General features: G+C 45.0%; 1 protein-coding gene across 1 annotated transcript in view; it reads right to left on the bottom strand.

The window, feature by feature from the left end:
• Nucleotides 1-763: 763 nt before the first annotated feature.
• Nucleotides 764-22732, bottom strand: part of LOC311124796 (inositol polyphosphate-4-phosphatase type I A-like) — a 47573-nt gene continuing 25604 nt past the window's right edge. Inside the window, exons 7-23 of the mRNA XM_084198892.1 lie at nucleotides 20796-20910; nucleotides 20555-20645; nucleotides 19782-19929; nucleotides 19470-19600; nucleotides 19180-19284; nucleotides 18983-19091; nucleotides 17265-17451; nucleotides 16538-16756; nucleotides 15920-16232; nucleotides 15473-15505; nucleotides 15020-15192; nucleotides 12470-12593; nucleotides 12115-12382; nucleotides 11444-11541; nucleotides 10101-10213; nucleotides 9763-9917; nucleotides 764-3076 (exon numbers count right to left, since the gene is read on the bottom strand). Of these exons, the coding sequence (XP_084055018.1) occupies nucleotides 2944-3076; nucleotides 9763-9917; nucleotides 10101-10213; nucleotides 11444-11541; nucleotides 12115-12382; nucleotides 12470-12593; nucleotides 15020-15192; nucleotides 15473-15505; nucleotides 15920-16232; nucleotides 16538-16756; nucleotides 17265-17451; nucleotides 18983-19091; nucleotides 19180-19284; nucleotides 19470-19600; nucleotides 19782-19929; nucleotides 20555-20645; nucleotides 20796-20910 (2515 nt within the window). The 3' untranslated portion in view covers nucleotides 764-2943. The remainder of the gene's footprint in view (nucleotides 3077-9762; nucleotides 9918-10100; nucleotides 10214-11443; nucleotides 11542-12114; nucleotides 12383-12469; nucleotides 12594-15019; nucleotides 15193-15472; nucleotides 15506-15919; nucleotides 16233-16537; nucleotides 16757-17264; nucleotides 17452-18982; nucleotides 19092-19179; nucleotides 19285-19469; nucleotides 19601-19781; nucleotides 19930-20554; nucleotides 20646-20795; nucleotides 20911-22732) is intronic.

The raw sequence follows: 22732 nt of genomic DNA, 5'->3' as shown, positions 1-22732 counted from the left end.
AAATCTAGACTGCTAATGTCTGCCAAGGTCGTAATCTTAGCAGACCGTAGTTCTCCAAAACCTTTTCCTAATGCCGTGAATGTATTAAAATACCAATCTTTGGACGTATCCTGAACAGTGGAAGAAAATATTTATTCCGGAGATGTTTTAGTCAAAATTAAATGAGTCCAATATTAATTATCAAATACAAATAATACAGGGTTACAACTGGGGCTAAAGTCTGAGTAGATTTCCATTCACTGTGTGTGACCACTATGGGCCTGACACAGTTGTCCAAGGAATTCTACCCGGCACTCCTTTGTATAAAGAGAAGTGAAAAATAAACCCAATTACCTCCACCTCTGGAAATGAGACACTGATCTCCATAGCGTGCAGTATGCCAATAGTGCTGCCATTGTCTTCAAGTAGCACTGTATTTTAGGAATCAAAACGTGTTGAACCTTGTTTCTTTCTAGTTGTGACTATGTCTTTGGATCGCTCCACAGACATCACTGGCATCATATCTCTACACCTTTGCTACTGTATAACAAGTGGCATCTTGCAGAGAACAAAAAATCCTAGTAGCCAGACACAAGGTCTTTTGTTTTGCTGTGGCTGTGGCCTGGCTGGATGACATTTCACTCTAGCTAGAGTCACCCAGATAAGATTCTGGAATAGAATGAATTGCAATGAGAGAACGGAACATTCCAACACCCTTTCCACTATTCCAACATCTTGATGTAAACTTTCAAGTCTTCCATTACAAAGACAAAAGAAAGATGTTGAACATTCTTTTTTTATTAGCATCAGATATTGATGAAAGCTTCATTTATAGCAATAGTCTGGCCTATACAGATATCCCATCTCTGTGTGTAGGATACAAGATATGCACTCATTACAATAGAAAGAAATACAAATCCAATCCCAATGCTTATTGAATTATACCCTTTAGTATTGTACATAAATGCAAAATAAAGTCTGCAGATAGCAAAATATGTTTCCAATAATTCTAAATAAAATATTTATAAGCATGAAAGACACTACAGTGCACAACACAATAAATGTGCACAAACTGTATCTCACAGTTGAGCTTATGGGTAAATTCTGTCGTGTGCAGTACAGAGGTGCCTGTTGAAAAACAAACATATGTGAAACTTTGATACATGCACAAACATATGACTCATTTGTAAGTCTCCTCTGGCTCAATTGTGTATCCAATTGCAATCTCATTAAATGTTGTAAAAAAGAAAGTTGACATTGCTGCTTCATGGTGAACATAGACATTACAAAGATGTTGTTGTTGAGCAGTACAGTTTCCAAATTAACATACAATGTAACTCCCATACCGATAACAATTTTACTGATTATTTATTTTTTACCCTGGTCAACAACTTCTGCCAACAAGACAATCCTAAAATAACATTGCAACAAATGCACAACATTTTCCTAAATAGTTGATAAAGAAATGTGCTTCTTGGGTGTTTAAATGGTTTACTACTGGCCTTTACTTGGTTCAAAATTAGAACAGAAAATAATCTATTCGACTCGATTTCCTTTACTGGCCAATGTTATATATATTTACATATAATGTATTATGTTTCATTTGCTACCCTCAAACCCTACTTTTTCCAGAAATGAACTTGGTAAAAGAGTGAAGTGGATCGTTCTAGAACATTCATAGCTTTTTCATATTTCTCTTTAAGTCTTAAAGGAATAGTTCAGGATTTTGGCAATGAGGCCCTCTAGTCTTTGTGCTAAGCTAGTTAGCATTGGCTCACAAAACTACCTCTAACTTCCTTCATACTGGACGCAGATACATAAAAATGGTATCCACGAGTTCACCCGACTCGCAGGAAGTAGATAAAGGGCCTCATTTGCCAAAATCTCGAACTATCCCTTTAAGACAGTGCTAAGACTTCACAGTGAGCTGCCAGACAATGCCACACAGCTAAATGCATTCACAAGTTAAAAGCAGGCTTTACAGATATGGAAACAGTACATAGGTGAGGTACGCATCAGACACTGAAAGCTCTAGTTGGTCTTGGGTTGCCATTGCAGTCTGTGGGACATCCCTCTACAGGGTTTCTTAAACTATGAGTTGGGTTCCAAAGTGGGCCCTGGGCATGCGAGAGGTGAGAATGAGAATACATCTATAATCACGCACTATTTCTTCTTCATTTGGGTCATCTGGTGGACCATTTGGGTCACAGGAGGACGGTCAATTTCTTAGTCAGTTCTCAAGCTGAAAATGTTTAAGAACCCCTGCTCTACAGGATTAGCGTACTGCTAAATCCACGTGGGGAAGGATTCATTCATCAAGTCCATCAGACTAGCTTGACTTGGGCCCAGTTCCACATTAATGTGTAGTCCATACGTAAAACACTCACTAAATAAGAACTCTGAAATGCATAGACTCTGGCCAATGACGCCAACCAAATGTATGAATCACAGTTTACATGTCAACTATGGGTTGAGACACACAACTGTTAACATAGTCAACATGAAGTAGCATCGTCCCAGTATGAACGTTTAGGTGACCTATAGATTGCCTGAACCTCTGAAAATAACTCAAAGTCATCACTGTGTATAGAGGTAAAGAATCAGTGACCGTCTCTTCAGGAAAACGACCTCCTCGCTTTATCTTGACTACCCTAAAAACGTGATGTAACCAAACAGTGTTGTTACTTGTCCCACCTGACTTCTCTACAACTTCAGAACAATCTAGAAGGTATGTGAGGTCTGAATACATTGTATATAGTTTCTCAACCAGTAATGGTTTGGCAGTTTGAAATTGAAAATATGACTAGATTCAGTGCACAGGTATTTACCACAGGACTTCCGCAACTACCGTAGGTTGAAGACCATCTAAACATTGATTTGGCAGAAAAAAAGGCATCATTTTTTAAATACTGTTGTTGTTGTTGCTGTCCCTATTAGATACAGTAGAATAGATTATGATCCAAATCAAGTCTCGACCTTCCCAAACGTTCCATCGGGTGGCCTGTAATGTTTGGGGAAGGCCTTGAGCTGCAGACTGTTAAAAGCATACTTGCGACATCCCACGTTCTTCATGGTATTCTCCCGTCTGCAGCCCTCACTGGGAAAAAGGAGGAGGGAGGGAGGGATGGAGGGAGGGAGGGAGGGAGGGAGGGCAAGCACAGATAGAGAGGATGACAGCAAAGTGAAGAAAACAAAACAAAAAAGGGCTTGTGTTAAAAGACAATGAGAAACCCAAAAACCCAACCAACACACTGACGCCACTGTCAAAGAAACATAGGGGCAACAGCTAAAGCCAACGGTTGGACGGATGGTCGGGGGAAATGGGGAATATCGGGATGGGGTTGGAGGGAGGGGTACAGACCACTAATACTGTGTACAGAAGACGTGCTTCCTAGATAGAGTTACGAGCATCACAGATAAAGCGAAACAAGAGCAATAGCAAACACACAGACTAAAAAAGTTATACATTCTAATTTCAATGCAACAGTTCCATTCCCGGGCAAACAGAGAACTGCACTATTCAAATACTCTATAGTGAAATATACACCTTCGCCTCTGTGATACATTTGGCATGACATTTATTACATAACAACATTAAAGCTGATTCTTTGGGCTGCTGACTAACTGACTGTTATTGCACTGTCCAGAGAGAAGCATTAGAGAGAGAGAGAGGGAGAAACGTATACTATTTCAGAACATATTCATAAATGGTCATCTAAGCAATCCTGATACTGGGTTGGAACTGGGCAAAGTACCAGACCAAGGGTTAACACAAAGATATCTGGAACAGCAACTAGAATTCTTCCCTCTCATTATAAATTGACACCTGCATGACGATGATGTAATAATCATAATCACATCATAAACTCTCTATAAGAATACATATATTTAGCAAACATGTAAGCATTTAGACATACAAGCATTCAAATATAATGCAACACAATATAAATATATTCTCTATAGTCAAAAGCTCTAAGGAATTCAAGAGAAACAGAAAAATAAAACTTGAGTCAGGAACATGGTTTTAGTTGGAATATTCCTGGATTTAGCATCACTATGGTTACATGTTTAACAGTGTGTTTCTTCATCGGAATTAAATACACCAACAGAACAAACTGCCACCAGCACATTCTGCAAATCTCTTCAACTTCAGAATGGTCTCCTAATTGCATGTATCCCCAGAATGGAGCAATCCAACTCTTTTCATAGGACCTACTGGAGCTACTGGGGGACAAGTGTCTGTAGTGTCATTACCAACCAGCAGGAGGCGCTATTTCACATTTGGCTGAGGCAAACACCATCCTAATATTGTACATACTGGGGTTACATCCTAAATGGCGCCCTATTCCCTATATAGTGCACTACTTTTGACCAGGGTCTATAGGGCTCTGGTCAAAAGTTGTACACTATGTAGGGAATAGGGTGCCATTTGGGATAGAACCTGGGTGCTGCTCTCATGGAACACATTTTCCTCTGGTCCCTCTCAGCTCTCCTCTGGTCCCTCTCAGCTCTCTCCCCTGGCTGTCACTTAGATGGTGTTTTCATGGGACAATAGAGGTAGTTCTACAACAGCATACTTATCAATAGATGATCTGATTTTATACATTTCTATTATTTACAATATGGATATACAAGATTCAAAATGTAAATCATGTAGAATACTGACAAAGAAATACTGCATATACTTAAGTATTTGTCGATAATGTAAACAGTAACATTGCACAAAATCAGTTAAAAAAAAAAAAGAATATTTGAATTTCAAAACCAAACCATTGAACTAACCTAGCTATCAAACCCAGCCTAGCGCTCATACCAGTGAGAGGCCTAACCAGCTTGCATATAGCTCAACCAACCGAACCAACAGAGACTAGAGAATGCCTCCAGTTTTACATTGTGGGGGTCTAGATGTTGGAAATGGGGGGTGGAGGGGAAGTAAGACAAGCGTGACAATCTCCCAGAGGAGGCTATTTTGGGACGGATGGTCCATTTCTTTAGTAGGTCACTTTAGATTGGATTGAGTGTGGCCGTCTTGGGATGTAACACAGCACTGAAGACAGGTATTATACTGATTAAAATGGAGAGAGAGACTACGGGGCTGGAAAATGATAACACCACTAGTCTACATACAGTGGGGAGAACAAGTATTTGATACACTGCCGATTTTGCAGGTTTTCCTACTTACAAAGCATGTAGAGGTCTGTAATTTTTAATCATAGGGACACTTCAACTGTGAGAGACGGAATCTAAAACAAAAATCCAGAAAATCACATTATATGATTTTTAAGTAATTAATTTGCATTTTATTGCATGACATAAGTATTTGATCACCTACCAACCAGTAAGAATTCCGGCTCTCACAGACCTGTTAGTTTTTCTTTAAGAAGCCCTCCTGTTCTCCACTCATTACCTGTATTAACTGCACCTGTTTGAACTCGTTACCTGTATAAAAGACACCTGTCCACACACTCAATCAAACAGACTCCAACCTCTCCACAATGGCCAAGACCAGAGAGCTGTGTAAGGACATCAGGGATAAAATTGTAGACCTGCACAAGGCTGGGATGGGCTACAGGACAATAGGCAAGCAGCTTGGTGAGAAGGCAACAACTGTTGGCGCAATTATTAGAAAATGGAAGAAGTTCAAGATGATGGTCAATCACCCTCGGTCTGGGGCTCCATGCAAGATATCACCTCGTGGGGCATCAATGATCATGAGGAAGGTGAGGGATCAGCCCAGAACTACACGGCAGGACCTGGTCAATGACCTGAAGAGAGCTGGGACCACAGTCTCAAAGAAAACCATTAGTAACACACTACGCCGTCATGGATTAAAATCCTGCAGCGCACGCAAGGTCCCCCTGCTCAAGCCAGCGCATGTCCAGGCCCGTCTGAAGTTTGCCAATGACCATCTGGATGATCCAGAGGAGGAATGGGAGAAGGTCATGCGGTCTGATGAGACAAAAATAGAGCTTTTTGGTCTAAACTCCACTCGCCGTGTTTGGAGGAAGAAGAAGGATGAGTACAACCCCAAGAACACCATCCTAACCGTGAAGCATGGAGGTGGAAACATCATTCTTTGGGGATGCTTTTCTGCAAAGGGGACAGGACGACTGCACCGTATTGAGGGGAGGATGGATGGGGCCATGTATCGCGAGATCTTGGCCAACAACCTCCTTCCCTCAGTAAGAGCATTGAAGATGGGTCGTGGCTGGGTCTTCCAGCATGACAACGACCCGAAACACACAGCCAGGGCAACTAAGGAGTGGCTCCGTAAGAAGCATCTCAAGGTCCTGGAGTGGCCTAGCCAGTCTCCAGACCTGAACCCAATAGAAAATCTTTGGAGGGAGCTGAAAGTCCGTATTGCCCAGTGACAGCCCCGAAACCTGAAGGATCTGGAGAAGGTCTGTATGGAGGAGTGGGCCAAAATCCCTGCTACAGTGTGTGCAAACCTGGTCAAGACCTAAAGGAAACGTATGATCTCTGTAATTGCAAACAAAGGTTTCTGTACCAAATATTAAAGTTCTGCTTTTCTGATGTATCAAATACTTATGTCTTGCAATAAAATGCAAATTCATTACTTAAAAATCATACAATGTGATTTTCTGGATTTTTGTTTTAGATTCCGTCTCTCACAGTTGAAGTGTACCTATGATAAAAATTACAGACCTCTACATGCTTTGTAAGTAGGAAAACCTGCAAAATCGGCAGTGTATCAAATACTTGTTCTCCCCACTGTATTAATGAGTGCATATACAATTAGATGGCTAATCATATTTTTATGGGAGTAGATAGCAGCGACTGTATATGATAATGGTGGATGGACTCTCGGCAGAGACCAGGAAGCCCAAAGTGCAAGGCTTGGAAGTAACCCAAAGTGTTTGCAATCAAATCTCCCTTTCTAGGGCACTTCTCTGTGGAAGCGGGTTGGATTTGGGCTGCTGGGAGCTCTGGAAGTCCCACTTTGACCTGGATAAAGATCCAAGACCTGTATCTACTATCTGAGACCTGGCTAAAGCATTTGGCACAACAAGCATGGGCTGTGTCTCAAATCATCCCCTATCCCCTATATTTAGTGCACTACTGGTCAGAGGTAGTGCATCATTTGGTCGTAGGGTGCCATTTGAGGTTTGCCCATGTACAATCTCTTCATCTTCTCTGTCATTTCCCTATAACTGCAACCCTTATAGGTTCTCAAACAAATAACTAATTCATATATACAAACTCTGTAGTAAATAGGGAACTATGTACCGACACGAAATCTGATAAACTGAAAAATAAACACTTGCGAAAAATCCTCAAAATACTGTCCAATAATAAATGCTATCCAGCAAGTGATATATATCTACACTGCATAATCAAACAAGCCAACAAAGCTCCCCTGAAATATCATACATTCCCAGATTTAGCCAATTCAAATTGCTCCGACGCAAGATTAAACAGTGTCAATTGGCAAGACAAGATAATAATCTTCATTAAGACGACGACAACGTTGATAAAAAGTGCATTGGTTTAAGTGAAAGCGACACGAGTCTCTCCTGCTGTAAGAGTAGGAAGACCTGAGGAAGAACAACAAAATGGCTGCCATATCAAAACATTAGCAGCTTGATATTGCACAGCCAAGCCTTCCCTTGGCTTATGCTGTATGCAAACCTTATGGAAGACATAAACATCAAGCAAGCCAGAACATTTGTATGACTGAAAATAAGCTCTGTGCAAAACCAAAGGATCCATGATGTCATATTATCATATTAGCATGGTTATAATCATGTCATGAGTTGGGAAGCAGCATTATAAATACTCAAGGACAACTGTGACAAAACTTAAATTCAGTTAAAACTTCTTAGCGGCTATATTTCACAAAGTTTCTCTCCATACTCTCAGTTTGTATTTGATTGTTGTAAAACAATGGGTGTTAAAATGAGAAATATGTCAGAACACTGACAGTAACAGTCTCATACAGTACTGCATATAGACCTTTAGACCAGCCTCCTGCTCTGACTGGATTGGTTAGGACAGAGAGCAAGGCGGGAGGAGTGCTGGAGAGGTGGCTGCCCATTGGGTGGAACAGCTGTCAGTTTAGCCGAGTGACGCACATACAGTCCAGTCATGTACACATGGTCTGCCCTCGACCTATCAGAGGGTTCTCCCGGCTGAGCTCCAGACAGACTGACAGAGAGAGAGACTGACTGACTCCCTGTCTTCCTCCTTGACTGACAGAATAACTTTTTGCCTTTCTTCCTGACTGTTGGACACACTGGGGGGAACGGGCAGAGAGAAGAGGGGAGTGGAGTTTGAGAGTAGGTGGGACTGTGGGGCAGAGTTGGGTAGAGGGGCTGTGCGTTCAGCTGCAGCGGAGCTTGGCCAGGAAGTAGGCGACGCTGAGGAACAGCCAGACGACCAGCAGGTTGGGGCTGAGGGCCAGCAGGGGCAGGGAGTACAGGAGGCTGGGGTCCAGCCTGAAGTCACGCACAGGCAACAGGCCACTCAGGTTCTTCTGGGTGACCCCCTCCCTGGTCCCAATGCTGCGAAGAGGGGGAGGGAGGGAGGAGAAGCCAGGGCCAAAAAGTACAGGTGGCATAGATGGATGGATGGATGGATGGATGCGTGCATTGGGACAGGGATAAAGTGGCCAATAAGAGTGGAGGAGACGGTAATACACGATATGAATGATATGTGGTGGCCATGATCAGCCATGGATAACAAAGAGAGATACCAGTGATGGTGCAGGTGGGGTGTGATAATATTAGGGTTAGGGCCACAGCCAGTGGAATGGAATGTGAAAATAAGACCCATTCAGCCAGAAACGAATCCCAAACGAGGATAAGAAACACCCAAAATGAAAAACGGAAAAATGAAATAATTCCAACCAAAACATGAGAAATCAGAGACAAATACATTGTCATAACAGAGGAAGACAAAGAGAGAGAGGAGAGGAAAATTAAGAGAAATGTTCTGCATCTTTAGGAAAGAAAAGATCTAGAGGTAAGAAGAGAAGACAGTGATGATTGTCCATGTTCATACCACATACCACGGATATGGGGGGGTTGATGAGGGGTGGGGGGCTGGAGTTTGTGCTCAAATCCATTTCATTTCAGTCAATTCATTGAATTTGGATTCACTTCCTGAATAGCGGGATGAGGAGGAGAAGGGGGAGGTCTGCCAGCCTCAAGTCATGCAGCACAAGCGTGCCTCTTCCCAGCATGCCTTGCACTTAAAAAGTGGGAAGGTGGCAGGTGAAGAGAGGAGCGAGAGACCATGCAGGAAGCTGCAGGACAGCATTGCATTACTACCCAACAGATCTTTCACATAACCTACTGTACTTTACAGGGTCCTGTTTATGACAACAAGGAGCTTCTGTTCTGTTCTGGGAGTCATCCCATCCTTACACAAGGTTTCTGTTCCTTCTACCATCCTTCACTTCATCTAACCCTTCTTGTCCTCTCAGCAAGCAGTGTCAGAGAACAGGGGGATGGGGTTGGAGGAGAGGGGGAGAGGGGGATGATGTGGGGGTATGGAAAGCGAGCTCAGTCATCATGGGGGAGCATTCTCCGCAAACTGGCTGGACAGACTGACAAGCAGGTGTTACTGCTGGAGAACAGGAAAAAAGATGATGCATGAGGAACCAGTGCTAATTACAGAGAATTCAAATATAACTTGTATTCTTTATAATATTTTAACAGGGGACAGGAGACCCTGTAGTTGGCACTGTCCCAGCATATGGAGCGAGCAGTGTGTGTGTGTGTGTGTTTCATTTTTAGTTCAGGCAGTGGGATGGACACCTACCTGCGCATGCAGTCGAGGGCCTGGGAGAAGACCTGTGGGGCCATGCCGTGTTCGTGCTGTAGGATCAGACACTGCTCCAGGGTGACGGACATGGCTGTGCGGTCCTTAGCACTCTTACAGCTGGTGAAACGCACGCCATTCAGACGACGACAGATCTGGGGAGGAGAGATACCAGGAAATAATAGACAGCATGCTGCCACTACAAAATTATTCTTCAAATGTGGTTAGGCCTGGTCTGGATCCCCATTAGTAACATCCATACAGAATGAAATGGACTAGACCCAAAAGGATCATCTTCAATAATTCATTCATGGCCCTGCATCGAAAAAATGGCCTACCTCTGCTGCCTGCCACAGGATGTCTACGTTCTTGTTCTTCCTGGCGTGGACGTTCTGTCCCAGGAACCTCAGCAGCTCTGGTAGACACGTCTGGGAACGGGACCTGGGCAGGCCTGAGACCAGGAGGGGGAGATGTTATAGGCTACATCTTAACAATATCCTCCATATAGGGACATTTACTTTATGGTGACTTACAGTCCTCAGGTAGGACCATATAGGGACATTTACTTTATGGTGACTTACAGTCCTCAGGTGGGACCATATAGGGACATTTACTTTATGGTGACTTACAGTCCTCAGGTAGGACCATATAGGGACATTTACTTTATGGCGACTTACAGTCCTCAGGTAGGACCATATAGGGACATTTACTTTATGGTGACTTACAGTCCTCAGGTAGGACCATATAGGGACATTTACTTTTGGTGACTTACAGTCCTCAGGTAGGACCATATAGGGACATTTACTTTATGGTGACTTACAGTCCTCAGGTAGGACCATATAGGGACATTTACTTTATGGTGACTTACAGTCCTCAGGTAGGACCATATAGGGACATTTACTTTATGGTGACTTACAGTCCTCAGGTAGGACCATATAGGGACATTTACTTTATGGTGACTTACAGTCCTCAGGTAGGACCATATAGGGACATTTACTTTATGGTGACTTACAGTCCTCAGGTAGGACCATATAGGGACATTTACTTTATGGTGACATACAGTCCTCAGGTAGGACCATATAGGGACATTTACTTTATGGTGACTTACAGTCCTCAGGTAGGACCATATAGGGACATTTACTTTATGGTGACTTACAGTCCTCAGGTAGGACCATATAGGGACATTTACTTTTGGTGACTTACAGTCCTCAGGTAGGACCATATAGGGACATTTACTTTATGGTGACTTACAGTCCTCAGGTAGGACCATATAGGGACATTTACTTTATGGTGACTTACAGTCTTCAGGTAGGACCATATAGCGACATTTACTTTTGGTGACTTACAGTCCTCAGGTAGGACCATATAGGGACATTTACTTTATGGTGACTTACAGTCCTCAGGTAGGACCATATAGGGACATTTACTTTATGGTGACATACAGTCCTCAGGTAGGACCATATAGGGACATTTACTTTTGGTGACTTACAGTCCTCAGGTAGGACCATATAGGGACATTTACTTTATGGTGACTTACAGTCCTCAGGTAGGACCATATAGGGACATTTACTTTATGGTGACTTACAGTCCTCAGGTAGGACCATATAGGGACATTTACTTTATGGTGACTTACAGTCCTCAGGTAGGACCATATAGGGACATTTACTTTATGGTGACTTACAGTCCTCAGGTAGGACCTCCTTAAACTGTTCATAGTAGGAGTTGAGTCTGGCCAGACTCTCTAGGTTAATGACCTCCTGCAGAGACGTGTCTCCAAACCTGTCACAAACAGGAGACATTAAATATGTCAACAATACAGGGACAGGGACATCACCAATCTCTTCACCCCTCTTTGTCTCTCTATCACTCCTTCACCCCTCTCACTTCTCTATCACTCCTTCACCCCTCTCACTTCTCTATCACTCCTTCACCCCTCTCACTTCTCTATCACTCCTTCACCCCTCTCACTTCTCCATCACTCCTTCACACCTCTCACTTCTCCATCACTCCTTCACACCTCTCACTTCTCCATCACTCCTTCACACCTCTCACTTCTCCATCACTCCTTCACCCCTCTCACTTCTCCATCACCCCTCTCACTTCTCCATCACTCCTTCACCCCTCTCACTTCTCCATCACTCCTTCACCCCTCTCACTTCTCCATCACTCCTTCACCCCTCTCACTTCTCCATCACTCCTTCACCCCTCTCACTTCTCCATCACTCCTTCACCCCTCTCACTTCTCCATCACTCCTTCACCCCTCTCACTTCTCCATCACTCCTTCACCCCTCTCACTTCTCCATCACTCCTTCACCCCTCTCACTTCTCCATCACTCCTTCACCCCTCTCACTTCTCTGCCAGCGTCTGCTGTTCGTTGATCCCCACATTGAAGAGCACAGGCTGGACGCGCAGCAGCATGCCGTTCTGGATCTCCCGCGGCAACGCGTCAAACATGGTCCCCGGCAACGGGATGCGGACGTTGAAGCCGTCCCGGTTGCCGGTGATGACAGGCAGCATGTCGGGGGAGGAGCTGGAGGTTGCCTGGGTAACCTTGAAGGTAACGTTCCGTAGGTCCATGATGCCAACTGACATGTCCTCCAACATGGACAGCTCCTCACCTGGAATACACACACAGTCAAAATTGTGTGTGTGAGTGAGTGAGTGAGTGAGTGAGTGAGTGAGTGAGGAGAGTATGTGTACTTTACCATAGGTGCTGAGCAGAGACTCAAACTGGGCCAGCAGGCCGATGGTGTAGAGCTGCCTTAGGAAACCATCGTCACGGAGACAGTTCCTCAGCTTGATGATGAAGCCACAGATGAGAGCAGTGAGCTGGAGACAGATATTAACATTAACACTGAGTATACAAAACATTAGGAACACCTGCTCTTTCCATGACACTGACCAGGTGAATCCAGGTGAAAGCTATGATCCCTTATTGATGTCACTTGTTAAATCCACTTCAATCAGTGTAGATGAAGGGGAGGAGACAGGTTAAAGAAGGATTTTTAAGCCTTGAGACAATTCAGACATGGATTGTGTATGTGTGCCATTCAGCGAGTGAATGGGCAAGACAAAATATTCAAGTGCCTTTGAACGGGGTAAGCTAGTAGGTGCCAGGCGCACCGGTTTGTGTCAAGAACTGCAACGCTGCTGGGTTTTCACGCTCAACAGTTTCCCGTGTGTATCAAGAATGGTCCACCGCCCAAAGGACATCCAGCCAACTTGACAACTGTGGGAAGCATTGGAGTCAACATGGGCCAGCATCCCTGTGGAACACTTTTGACACCATGTAGAGTCCATGCATAAACTATGTACCCTTCAATATTAGGAAGTTCCTAATTTTGGTATACTCCGTGTATATTAACACTCAACATTCACTTTACCGTCACATACATTTTTATTTACACACATTATTCTACCTCACTACTTGTTTGTGTGTGTGTGTGTGTACACAGGTCAGTACAGTGGGGGAAAAAAGTATTTAGTCAGCCACCAATTGTGCAAGTTCTCCCACTTAAAAATATGAGAGAGGCCTGTAATTTTCATCATAGGTACACGTCAACTATGACAGACAAATTGAGAAAAAAAAAATCCAGAAAATCACATTGTAGGATTTTTTATGAATTTATTTGCAAATTATGGGGGAAAATAAGTATTTGGTCACCTACAAACAAGCAAGATGTCTGGCTCTCACAGACCTGTAACTTATTCTTTAAGAGGCTCCTCTGTCCTCCACTCGTTACCTGTATTAATGGCACCTGTTTGAACTTGTTATCAGTATAAAAGACACCTGTCCACAACCTCAAACAGTCACACTCCAAACTCCACTATGGCCAAGACCAAAGAGCTGTCAAAGGACACCAGAAACAAATTTGTAGACCTGCACCAGGAGGCTGGGAAGACTGAATCTGCAATAGGTCAGCAGCTTGGTTTGAAGAAATCAACTGTGGGAGCAATTATTAGGAAATGGAAGACATACAAGACCACTGATAATCTCCCTCGATCTGGGGCTCCACGTATGGGTGGTCCTCTGTAGCTCAGCTGGTAGAGCACGGCGCTTGTAACGCCAAGGTAGTGGGTTCGATCCCCGGGACCACCCATACACAAAAAAAAATGTATGCACGCATGACTGTAAGTCGCTTTGGATAAAAGCGTCTGCTAAATGGCATATTATATTATATATATTATACCCCGTGGGGTCAAAATGATCACAAGAACGGTGAGCAAAAATCCCAGAACCACACGGGGGGACCTAGTGAATGACCTGCAGAGAGCTGGGACCAAAGTAACAAAGCCTACCATCAGTAACACACTACGCTGCCAGGGACTCAAATCCTGCAGTGCCAGATGTGTCCCCCTGCTTAAGCTAGTACATGTCCAGGCCCGTCTGAAGTTTGCTAGAGTGCATTTGGATGATCCAGAAGAGGATTGGGAGAATGTCATATGGTCAGATGAAACCAAAATATAACTTTTTGGTAAAAACTCAAACTCAACTCATCGTGTTTGGAGGACAAAGAATGCTGAGTTGCATCCAAAGAACACCATACCTACTGTGAAGCATGGGGGTGGAAACATCATGCATTGGGGCTGTTTTTCTGCAAAGGGACCAGGACGACTGATCCATGTAAAGGAAAGAATGAATGGGGCCATGTATCGTGAGATTTTGAGTGAAAACCTCCTTCCATCAGCAAGGGCATTGAAGATGAAACGTGGCTAGGTCTTTCAGCATGACAATGATCCCAAACAAACCGCCCGGGCAACGAAGGAGTGGCTTCGTAAGAAGCATTTTAAGGTCCTGGAGTGGCCTAGCCAGTCTCCAGATCTCAACCCCATAGAAAATCTTTGGAGGGAGTTGAAAGTCCGTGTTGCCCAGCGACAGCCCCAAAACATCACTGCTCTAGAGGAGATCTGCATGGAGGAATGGGCCAAAATACCAGCAGCAGTGTGTGAAAACCTTGTGAAGACTTACAGAAAACGTTTGACCTGTGTCATTGCCAACAAAGGGTATATAACAAAGTATTGAGAAACTTTTGTTATTGACCAAATACTTATTTTCCCCCATAATTTGCAAATAAATTCATTAAAAATCCTACAATGTGATTTTCTGGATTTATTTTTCTCATTTTGTCTGTCATAGTTGACATGTACCTGTGATGAAAATTACAGGCCTCTCTCATATTTTTAAGTGGGAGAACATGCACAATTGGTGGCTGACTAAATACTTTTTTCCCCCACTGTATGTGTACTGTGCTGACCGTCTGGCAGAAGACCACGTCTCGTCTGTACTGCAGGGAGAGGTCCATGGCGATGGTAGGAGCGCTGTCCTGCATCAATAGGAACACCATGGACATCTTAGCCTTGTCACTCATCATAGCCACACACTCTGTCAGCGTGGTGAGGAGAGGGTACAGCGCCTCGCTCCACTCCCCTGGGGCAGACACACACACACCATAAACTATGTACCCTTCTGCATTGAAATCATCCTAAGAGACCCTTAAACTGCTGCTGTAACTCCTTCATATAATATGAGAATAACATGTGACAACACATTTGACTTGAAGTCCTTCATCTCTGATAAGGTACTAGAAACAAACAGAGATGTCATACAGACTGTGATATATAGAGCTAGAAGAAGCCGTAGCACTGAGCTGGGCTGCAGCTAGAAGCAGTCAGAGAGACAGGGGACAGAAGCAGGGCAGAGCTCTTACCTGGGAAAGCCTCCTCGCCACTGGGGCTGCCATCTGGAAGGGGTGGAGGTGCCACATGCATGGTTAGGGAGCGCCATCAGCAACATGGCAGATAGCACACACAGTACAGTACAATAAGCACATAATAAGCTAGCTGGCTACAGTACATAGGCTGAGCTGAGCTGGCACATAGAAGGCCACAGCAATGGGACTTTGGCTGGCCCCCAGAATACAACATGAACACTGACAGACCTACCTAACACAGAGCAAACTGAACCATTCACAAATAGGAAATATACATCTTCAGAATGTCTAAGAAAAAATATTGCACAAAAACAAGTTAGGCCCATTCTAATAAGTTGAGATATGATGAATATGATAGCAGTGGGAAGATAGGACAATGTGCATGACAAAGCAAAAAAGCAAGTGAAGTGAAAGAAAGAAAGGTAAAGAAGGAAAGAAACCTACATGGGTTTTTGTCAGGGCTGGGTGGGCATGCATGAGTCAGACTCAGGGTGAGAGCAGGCAGGAGGGAGGATGATGATGATGGTGAGGAAGGTAGTGATGGTGGTGATGAAGGCTCCTCCTGGGTCATGCAGTCGGGGTTGATCCAGAATGCCCTGGTACTCTGGTTACCTTTCTTACTGCTGCCGCCCTGCTGGTCGCCTGGGGTAGTGTCCCCCTTGCTGCTGTCGTTAGGCAGACGGTCCTTCTGAAGGAGCTTGTCCACCCGCTGGATGATGCACTCCAGACTCTTGTCTACGTTTAGCCACACCTTCTCCTGGGGGGAGGGAGTGCAGAGGGGAGGAGGACAAGAAAAGAGAAGAACAGTGAAGAAGGGATAGAAGAGTGGAAGAGAGGAGATGGGGGAGGAGAGAAGAGAATAAACAAAAGATATCGTTTCAGTCAAGACATCTGATGGACCAACATACTAAACCACACCCCACATCAATCACAACAAATCCCTCAGTAAACACACTGCTTTCTTCCTTACATACTGTAACTGTATTTAAGTGCTCCTAAACCACGAAGGCTAAACTGGAGTTGACCTGTGAACCCCTGAGCCCTGGTGACCCCTTGCCTTACCCACTCCTCCTCGTGCCAGTCGTCGTGCAGCGAGGAGCGGCTGTTGCATACGCTCCACTTGGCCAGCAGCGTGTCCTGGTCGTTGCGCAAGACTACTTGATCGGCGGCGTCGGCGGTGGGAGACGCCTTGGAGGCGATGTACTCGGGGCGCGCAGCGTTCAGTGCCTGGATGGCTGAGGCCAGCAGCTTGCAGTCGCACTCCGTCACCAGCTGGCGAGTCTGAGGGTAAAGGTCATAGGAACCACACAGTGGGAATTGAGCCAAGCAAGAGAGGCCATTCTGTATTGTCTTCCGTCCACATGATGACAAATTAAATTGGTCAAATAATCTATTGATCTCTGTGTTGATGACTGAAGACAAAATACACACTGCACAAACGTTGGCAAAATAGCACCAACAGACCTGGTACCAGGCTAGAGACTCTCCCTCACCAATAGACCTGGTACCAGACTAGAGGCTCTCCCTCACCAACAGACCTGGTACCAGGCTAGAGACTCTCCCTCACCAACAGACCTGGTACCAGACTAGAGGCTCTCCCTCACCAACAGACCTGGTACCAGACTAGAGGCTCTCCCTCACCAACAGACCTGGTACCAGGCTAGAGACTCTCCCTCACCAACAGACCTGGTACCAGACTAGAGGCTCTCCCTCACCAACAGACCTGGTACCAGGCTAGAGGCTCTCCCTCAGCAACAGACCTGGTACCAGACTAGAGGCTCTCCCTCACCTTATCAGCCAGGATGGTAAGGGTCCTCTCCAGACCGTTGGCAGAGCGGTCCTTGGCGGCGCGGGACAGCCTCTCAGCGTAGTAGCTGACCTGGGTCTTCAGGGTGTTGATGTGGGAGATGATCTCCTTGGCCCGGACGATGTCCTGGGGGATGTACACTATGGACTGGCAGCTGGACAGGGCACTGCTGCAGGGACGGACAGGGTGGGGTGTTAAGAGAACACAGCATTTACCCTGAGACACACAGACATAGACACACACATACAGTAAATACAGGGACACACTAGAGACACACAGACACACACACACGCACACACAGACACACGCACAGACACACGCAGAGACACACGCACACACGTGTAGACAAAGATGGTAAGAGCACACACAGGAAAGTGAGACAATGTGCACTGCATTCTGGGAACTGAAGGAGATTGTACTTCTGCAACGTTCTCTCACACTGCTTGACAGATTACACAGGTAGCTGCATAATATACATATCTGAATAATTCAACTCTGTTAGAATATTCTACTCTGCAGGTCGGGGACTGAGCTGAGCATCCACATCTGCATGCACAAGCCTGTTCCTCACCTGGAACACAGACAACACTATCTAGACACCATAGAACCACAGATATTCAGAGTCCAGCAGACTCTGTTTAAGATGTAGAATGTACAATGCTATTGTTAGGGATCTGTCAAACTCTGTGGTTCTATGGCTCTGAAAACCCATAGCAAGCACTCTACTGTAGATCACCCTCTATCAATATACAGTAGCTTACAATGGTACTCACAGACGCCCATTGTGGACGCATACTAACAGTGGTGAAACACAGGCAGGTGACTGAGTGACTCAGCCTTACAGCTAAACAACAAACTCAGTGACAGCAAACAAACAATTATTTCCGTGCAGAAAGAACCAAACAAATAGTGGGGAGAGTAAAACGACTAAAGAAAAGAATCTGAATACATAGGAACTCACCATTCTTCCTCATAAACGCTGATTAGAAAATAAAGATGCAATTGGAAAAATTAAAAAGCCAGAAAACGGAAAATCATCTTAGAAATATATAATATAATCATAGGGAAATGCCAAGGCTAAAAGCAGCATATCATGTAGTGTATAATGAGAAAATGACAACACAAACAGATAGAAAGTCGGCCATCAAAATACAGACCATGCAGTAGCACAGGCACAAGAACAAGGGAAAAGAGACGTACATGGATTTGATGAATGAGGCATTGCATTTGACAGTATGTTCTGGGTTATCATTCATTAACCACATAAATAATATCATTCTCAAGATGTGATTCTCAACTATATAATGACGTTAATGTTTAGACGAAAGCAGTGGTTTGTGTTTAATGCTGTTATCCATTCTGCTTTATGGTTAAACCTGTTAAGACACTGTAAACATATTTAGATATAGTTAAACTTTCCAATACCATTTTTAAAAGGGATGGGGTGAGGTACAAGGGTGTTTCTCTAGCAAAAGCAGACTTAGGATTCACTTGATTAGAAATGTGTCAGTTAAAAACAAACAAAGACTTAAAAAGTCAAGCCTATACACAGCCAGCTAATCAGTAGGGTTGTTAGCTGAAAAATGTGATAAGATTAGTGAGCATTGGCAGCAAGAAGGATATGCCCGATACAAAATTCTAACCAAGGTTCTACACTAGTCCCACCTGGGTTCCACCTCTTTGTGAGGTTCTGTACTCACTGTTTCTTGGCCTCCTCGAACTTGGTGATTTGTTTGCGTAGGCCGCTGTTCTTGAAGCCCTGGCAGTGGGCGGCGGGAGCCCCGATGGTCACCACGTCATACGTGTGGTCTGGGGGAACATAATACAACTATTAAGGCCAAAGTGGGGAGCTGCATGAACAGCCAGGAGGGAAAACGGGGAATGGGGCTCAGCTCACCAAAACCAGACTCATCCTGCACCCTCATCCTCTGGACATGAAGGTTGGTGGGTATAAACTCCAGCTTCCTCTCTGCCTTCAGGTTACTGGCTTTGAACGACGGACCTGGAAGAAAGACCAGAGAAAAGGGAAAGACAGAGTAGGATTATCATGTTAAACCACAACAAACCAAGCACCTTAGACATAGTTATCTGAGGCTGAAGTAAGTTAGTGAGTGTGTTACTTGTAGTGGTGTGTGTGTGTGTGTGTGTGTGTGTGTGTGTGTGTGTGTGTGTGTGTACAGTACTAACCCTTGTAGTTGGTGAGGTCAGAGAGAGTTTCCTGGTAGGTGAGGATGATGGTCTGGTACTGAGTGACTATCTGTCGCCGTAGGTTCTCCCAGCATGGTGACAACTCCCCCAGCTCCTCCAGCTCACAAACCCTGAGCACACACACACACACACACACACACTTCGGCAACTTAGGCATTAAGTGATATTTTATTAATGCACTCTCAATTAAAAAAATCTCTGGACACGGTCATAAATGTGCATGTGTGTGTGTGTTTATGTGTGTGTTTATGTGTGTGTGTGTGTGTGTGTGTGTGTAGTGTAGTAGTGTACCTGACAGCGTCCTCCTCCAGCAGTAGTTTGACATACTGTCTGGGGATGTTGAGAGACAACACACTTTCAGCCATCTGCTCTAGCACCCGCAGGTGGTTACCGTCCGTGGTGGGGAAACGGTACATCCTGGACATGGTGCCTCCAAACACTGCAAGAGACACACACACACACACACACACACACACACACACACGCGCGCACGCACATACACACGTGCACACACCCGAAAAATGCTCAACATCATCTAACACAATCTCTGAATCATTTCTTTGGCTCCACAGTCGAGTATTACATTATAAAGGACCTGCATAGTTCGAAGGTCATATTATGTCTCTGTGATGATTTAAAGTGTAAGAGGAGCGTGTGAAAAAGTATTTCCTTCCCAGAGGACAATAACCCATTCCATTGTATACAGATGTCTGGCCAGATATACACACTCACGTCAGAGTGGTGTCTAAGAAAAGCAACGATCTCTCACAGCTAATGACATTTCTCAGTAAAACCTGCTAACATCCAGCCGTGAGGAATGGATCGGATGGACGTCCACTCAAATCATTTAGAGACGCCAAAATAATTTTTAGAACAGACAATCGCATTAGGTGAAATGTTACTGAGAATGATACCTAACTGCATTTGTCTCAGGTGACACTTATGAAATATTGGCGCCTGCTTTCAAAGCGGCTCAGTGGGGAAACAGACTTTTCTAGTGGGCTTTGGTAGAGGTGGTGTCAGTGGGCTGAGATAATGGAAACGACCCAGCAGTACCATCCTACCTGATCTCAGCAGGGTATCTTTGCATAAAGATGCATATTTGGCTCTGACGCCCATGGATTCTGTCAGGCTCTCATCTACCGGAAGCACGGTCTGTGGCACACGGGAATAGAAGTCACACACGCAGGATGCACACACACACACACCCCCCCCCCCCCTAACCCTGGCCACGGTCTCACAGGTCACAGGTGTCTGACATTTGGTGTCAGCGGTAGGGATACGGCGGACGTCTCGGAAGCTCACCCTGCCGTTGATGGTGTCTGGTAACCTGGCAACAGGCAGTGTCCTCTGGTCCCTCTTCTCCTCTATCTGCCAGGCGATGATGGTTATGTTCCCCACCTGCTTGTTCTCTGCTGATCTGTTCATCAATAACACACATCAATAGGGCTGTCAACTGCATACCCCAGCATCACAATCTACAGTCAATGGACAAACAGCAGCAACGATCAAACTATATGACAGACCAAAATATCTATCAGAAAAATGTATAGGCCTTACATTTACATGACTTTGGATCCATACATTTAAGCATCCTCTTGTCTGTTATAATAATAATTTAGGTGCTTATATTTGTCCTATTTCACACATGTACAAGTTTGTATTAAACGTATGTGTGAATTGGAAATGTTTTTGTTGTTGTTGCATATCCCAACTCCCCCTGAGACACCCTCAGAGAGTGGGGTCACGGCCAGGGTCAGCCATTGATAACTAAAGAATTAAACAAGATTAGTGAACATTGGCAGATAGCAGGATACACCCGATACAACAGCAACCCTGGAGCAATTAGGGTTAAGTGCCTTGCTCAAGGGCACATAGATTTTGTTTTACCTTGTCGGCTCGGGGATTCGAACTAGCGACCTTTCGGGTTACTGGCACAGCGCTCTAACCGCTAGGCTACCTGCCACCTTACGAAAGGCATGGCATATGAAGATAATTATAATCATATTGACGTACGAAACCTGTCTGATTCAATTCCATTGTTGTGACTGATCAGAGCTGTTTATGGTAGACGTGACTGTCTGTCTCTCATACCTCAGGGTCAGGTGTAACTTGTCTGTCTCTCATACCTCAGGGTCAGGTGTAACCTGTCTGTCTCTCATACCTCAGGGTCAGGTGTAACCTGTCTGTCGCTCATACCTCAGGGTCAGATGTAACCTGTCTGTCTCTCATACCTCAGGGTCAGATGTAACCTGTCTGTCCCTCATACCTCAGGGTCAGGTGTAACCTGTCTGTCTCTCATACCTCAGGGTCAGGTGTAACCTGTCTGTCTCTCATACCTCAGGGTCAGGTGTAACCTGTCTGTCCCTCATACCTCAGGGTCAGGTGTAACCTGTCTGTCTCTCATACCTCAGGGTCAGGTGTAACCTGTCTGTCTCTCATACCTCAGGGTCAGGTGTAACCTGTCTGTCGCTCATACCTCAGGGTCAGGTGTAACCTGTCTGTCTCTCATACCTCAGGGTCAGGTGTAACCTGCCTGTCTCTCATACCTCAGGGTCAGGTGTAACCTGTCTGTTTCTCATACCTCAGGGTCAGGTGTAACCTGTCTGTTTCTCATACCTCAGGGTCAGGTGTAACCTGTCTGTCTCTCATACCTCAGGGTCAGATGTAACCTGTCTGTCTCTCATACCTCAGGGTCAGATGTAACCTGTCTGTCTCTCATACCTCAGGGTCAGATGTAACCTGTCTGTCTCTCATACCTCAGGGTCAGATGTAACCTGTCTGTCTCTCATACCTCAGGGTCAGGTGTAACCTGTCTGTCTCTCATACCTCAGGGTCAGGTGTAACCTGTCTGTCTCTCATACCTCAGGGTCAGGTGTAACCTGTCTGTCTCTCATACCTCAGGGTCAGGTGTAACCTGTCTGTCTCTCATACCTCAGGGTCAGGTGTAACCTGTCTGTCTCTCATACCTCAGGGTCAGGTGTAACCTGTCTGTCTCTCATACCTCAGGGTCAGGTGTAACCTGTCTGTCTCTCATACCTCAGGGTCAGGTGTAACCTGTCTGTCTCTCATACCTCAGGGTCAGGTGTAACCTGTCTGTCTCTCATACCTCAGGGTCAGGTGTAACCTGTCTGTCTCTCATACCTCAGGGTCAGGTGTAACCTGTCTGTCTCTCATACCTCAGGGTCAGGTGTAACCTGTCTGTCTCTCATACCTCAGGGTCAGGTGTAACCTGTCTGTCT

Source organism: Coregonus lavaretus, assembly GCF_964263955.1.
Source record: "Coregonus lavaretus genome assembly, contig: HAP1_SCAFFOLD_2513, whole genome shotgun sequence".
NCBI classification, from domain to species: domain Eukaryota; kingdom Metazoa; phylum Chordata; class Actinopteri; order Salmoniformes; family Salmonidae; genus Coregonus; species Coregonus lavaretus.
Note: the sequence above shows the minus strand (reverse complement) of the source record. Positions and strands in the feature narration are given on the sequence as shown.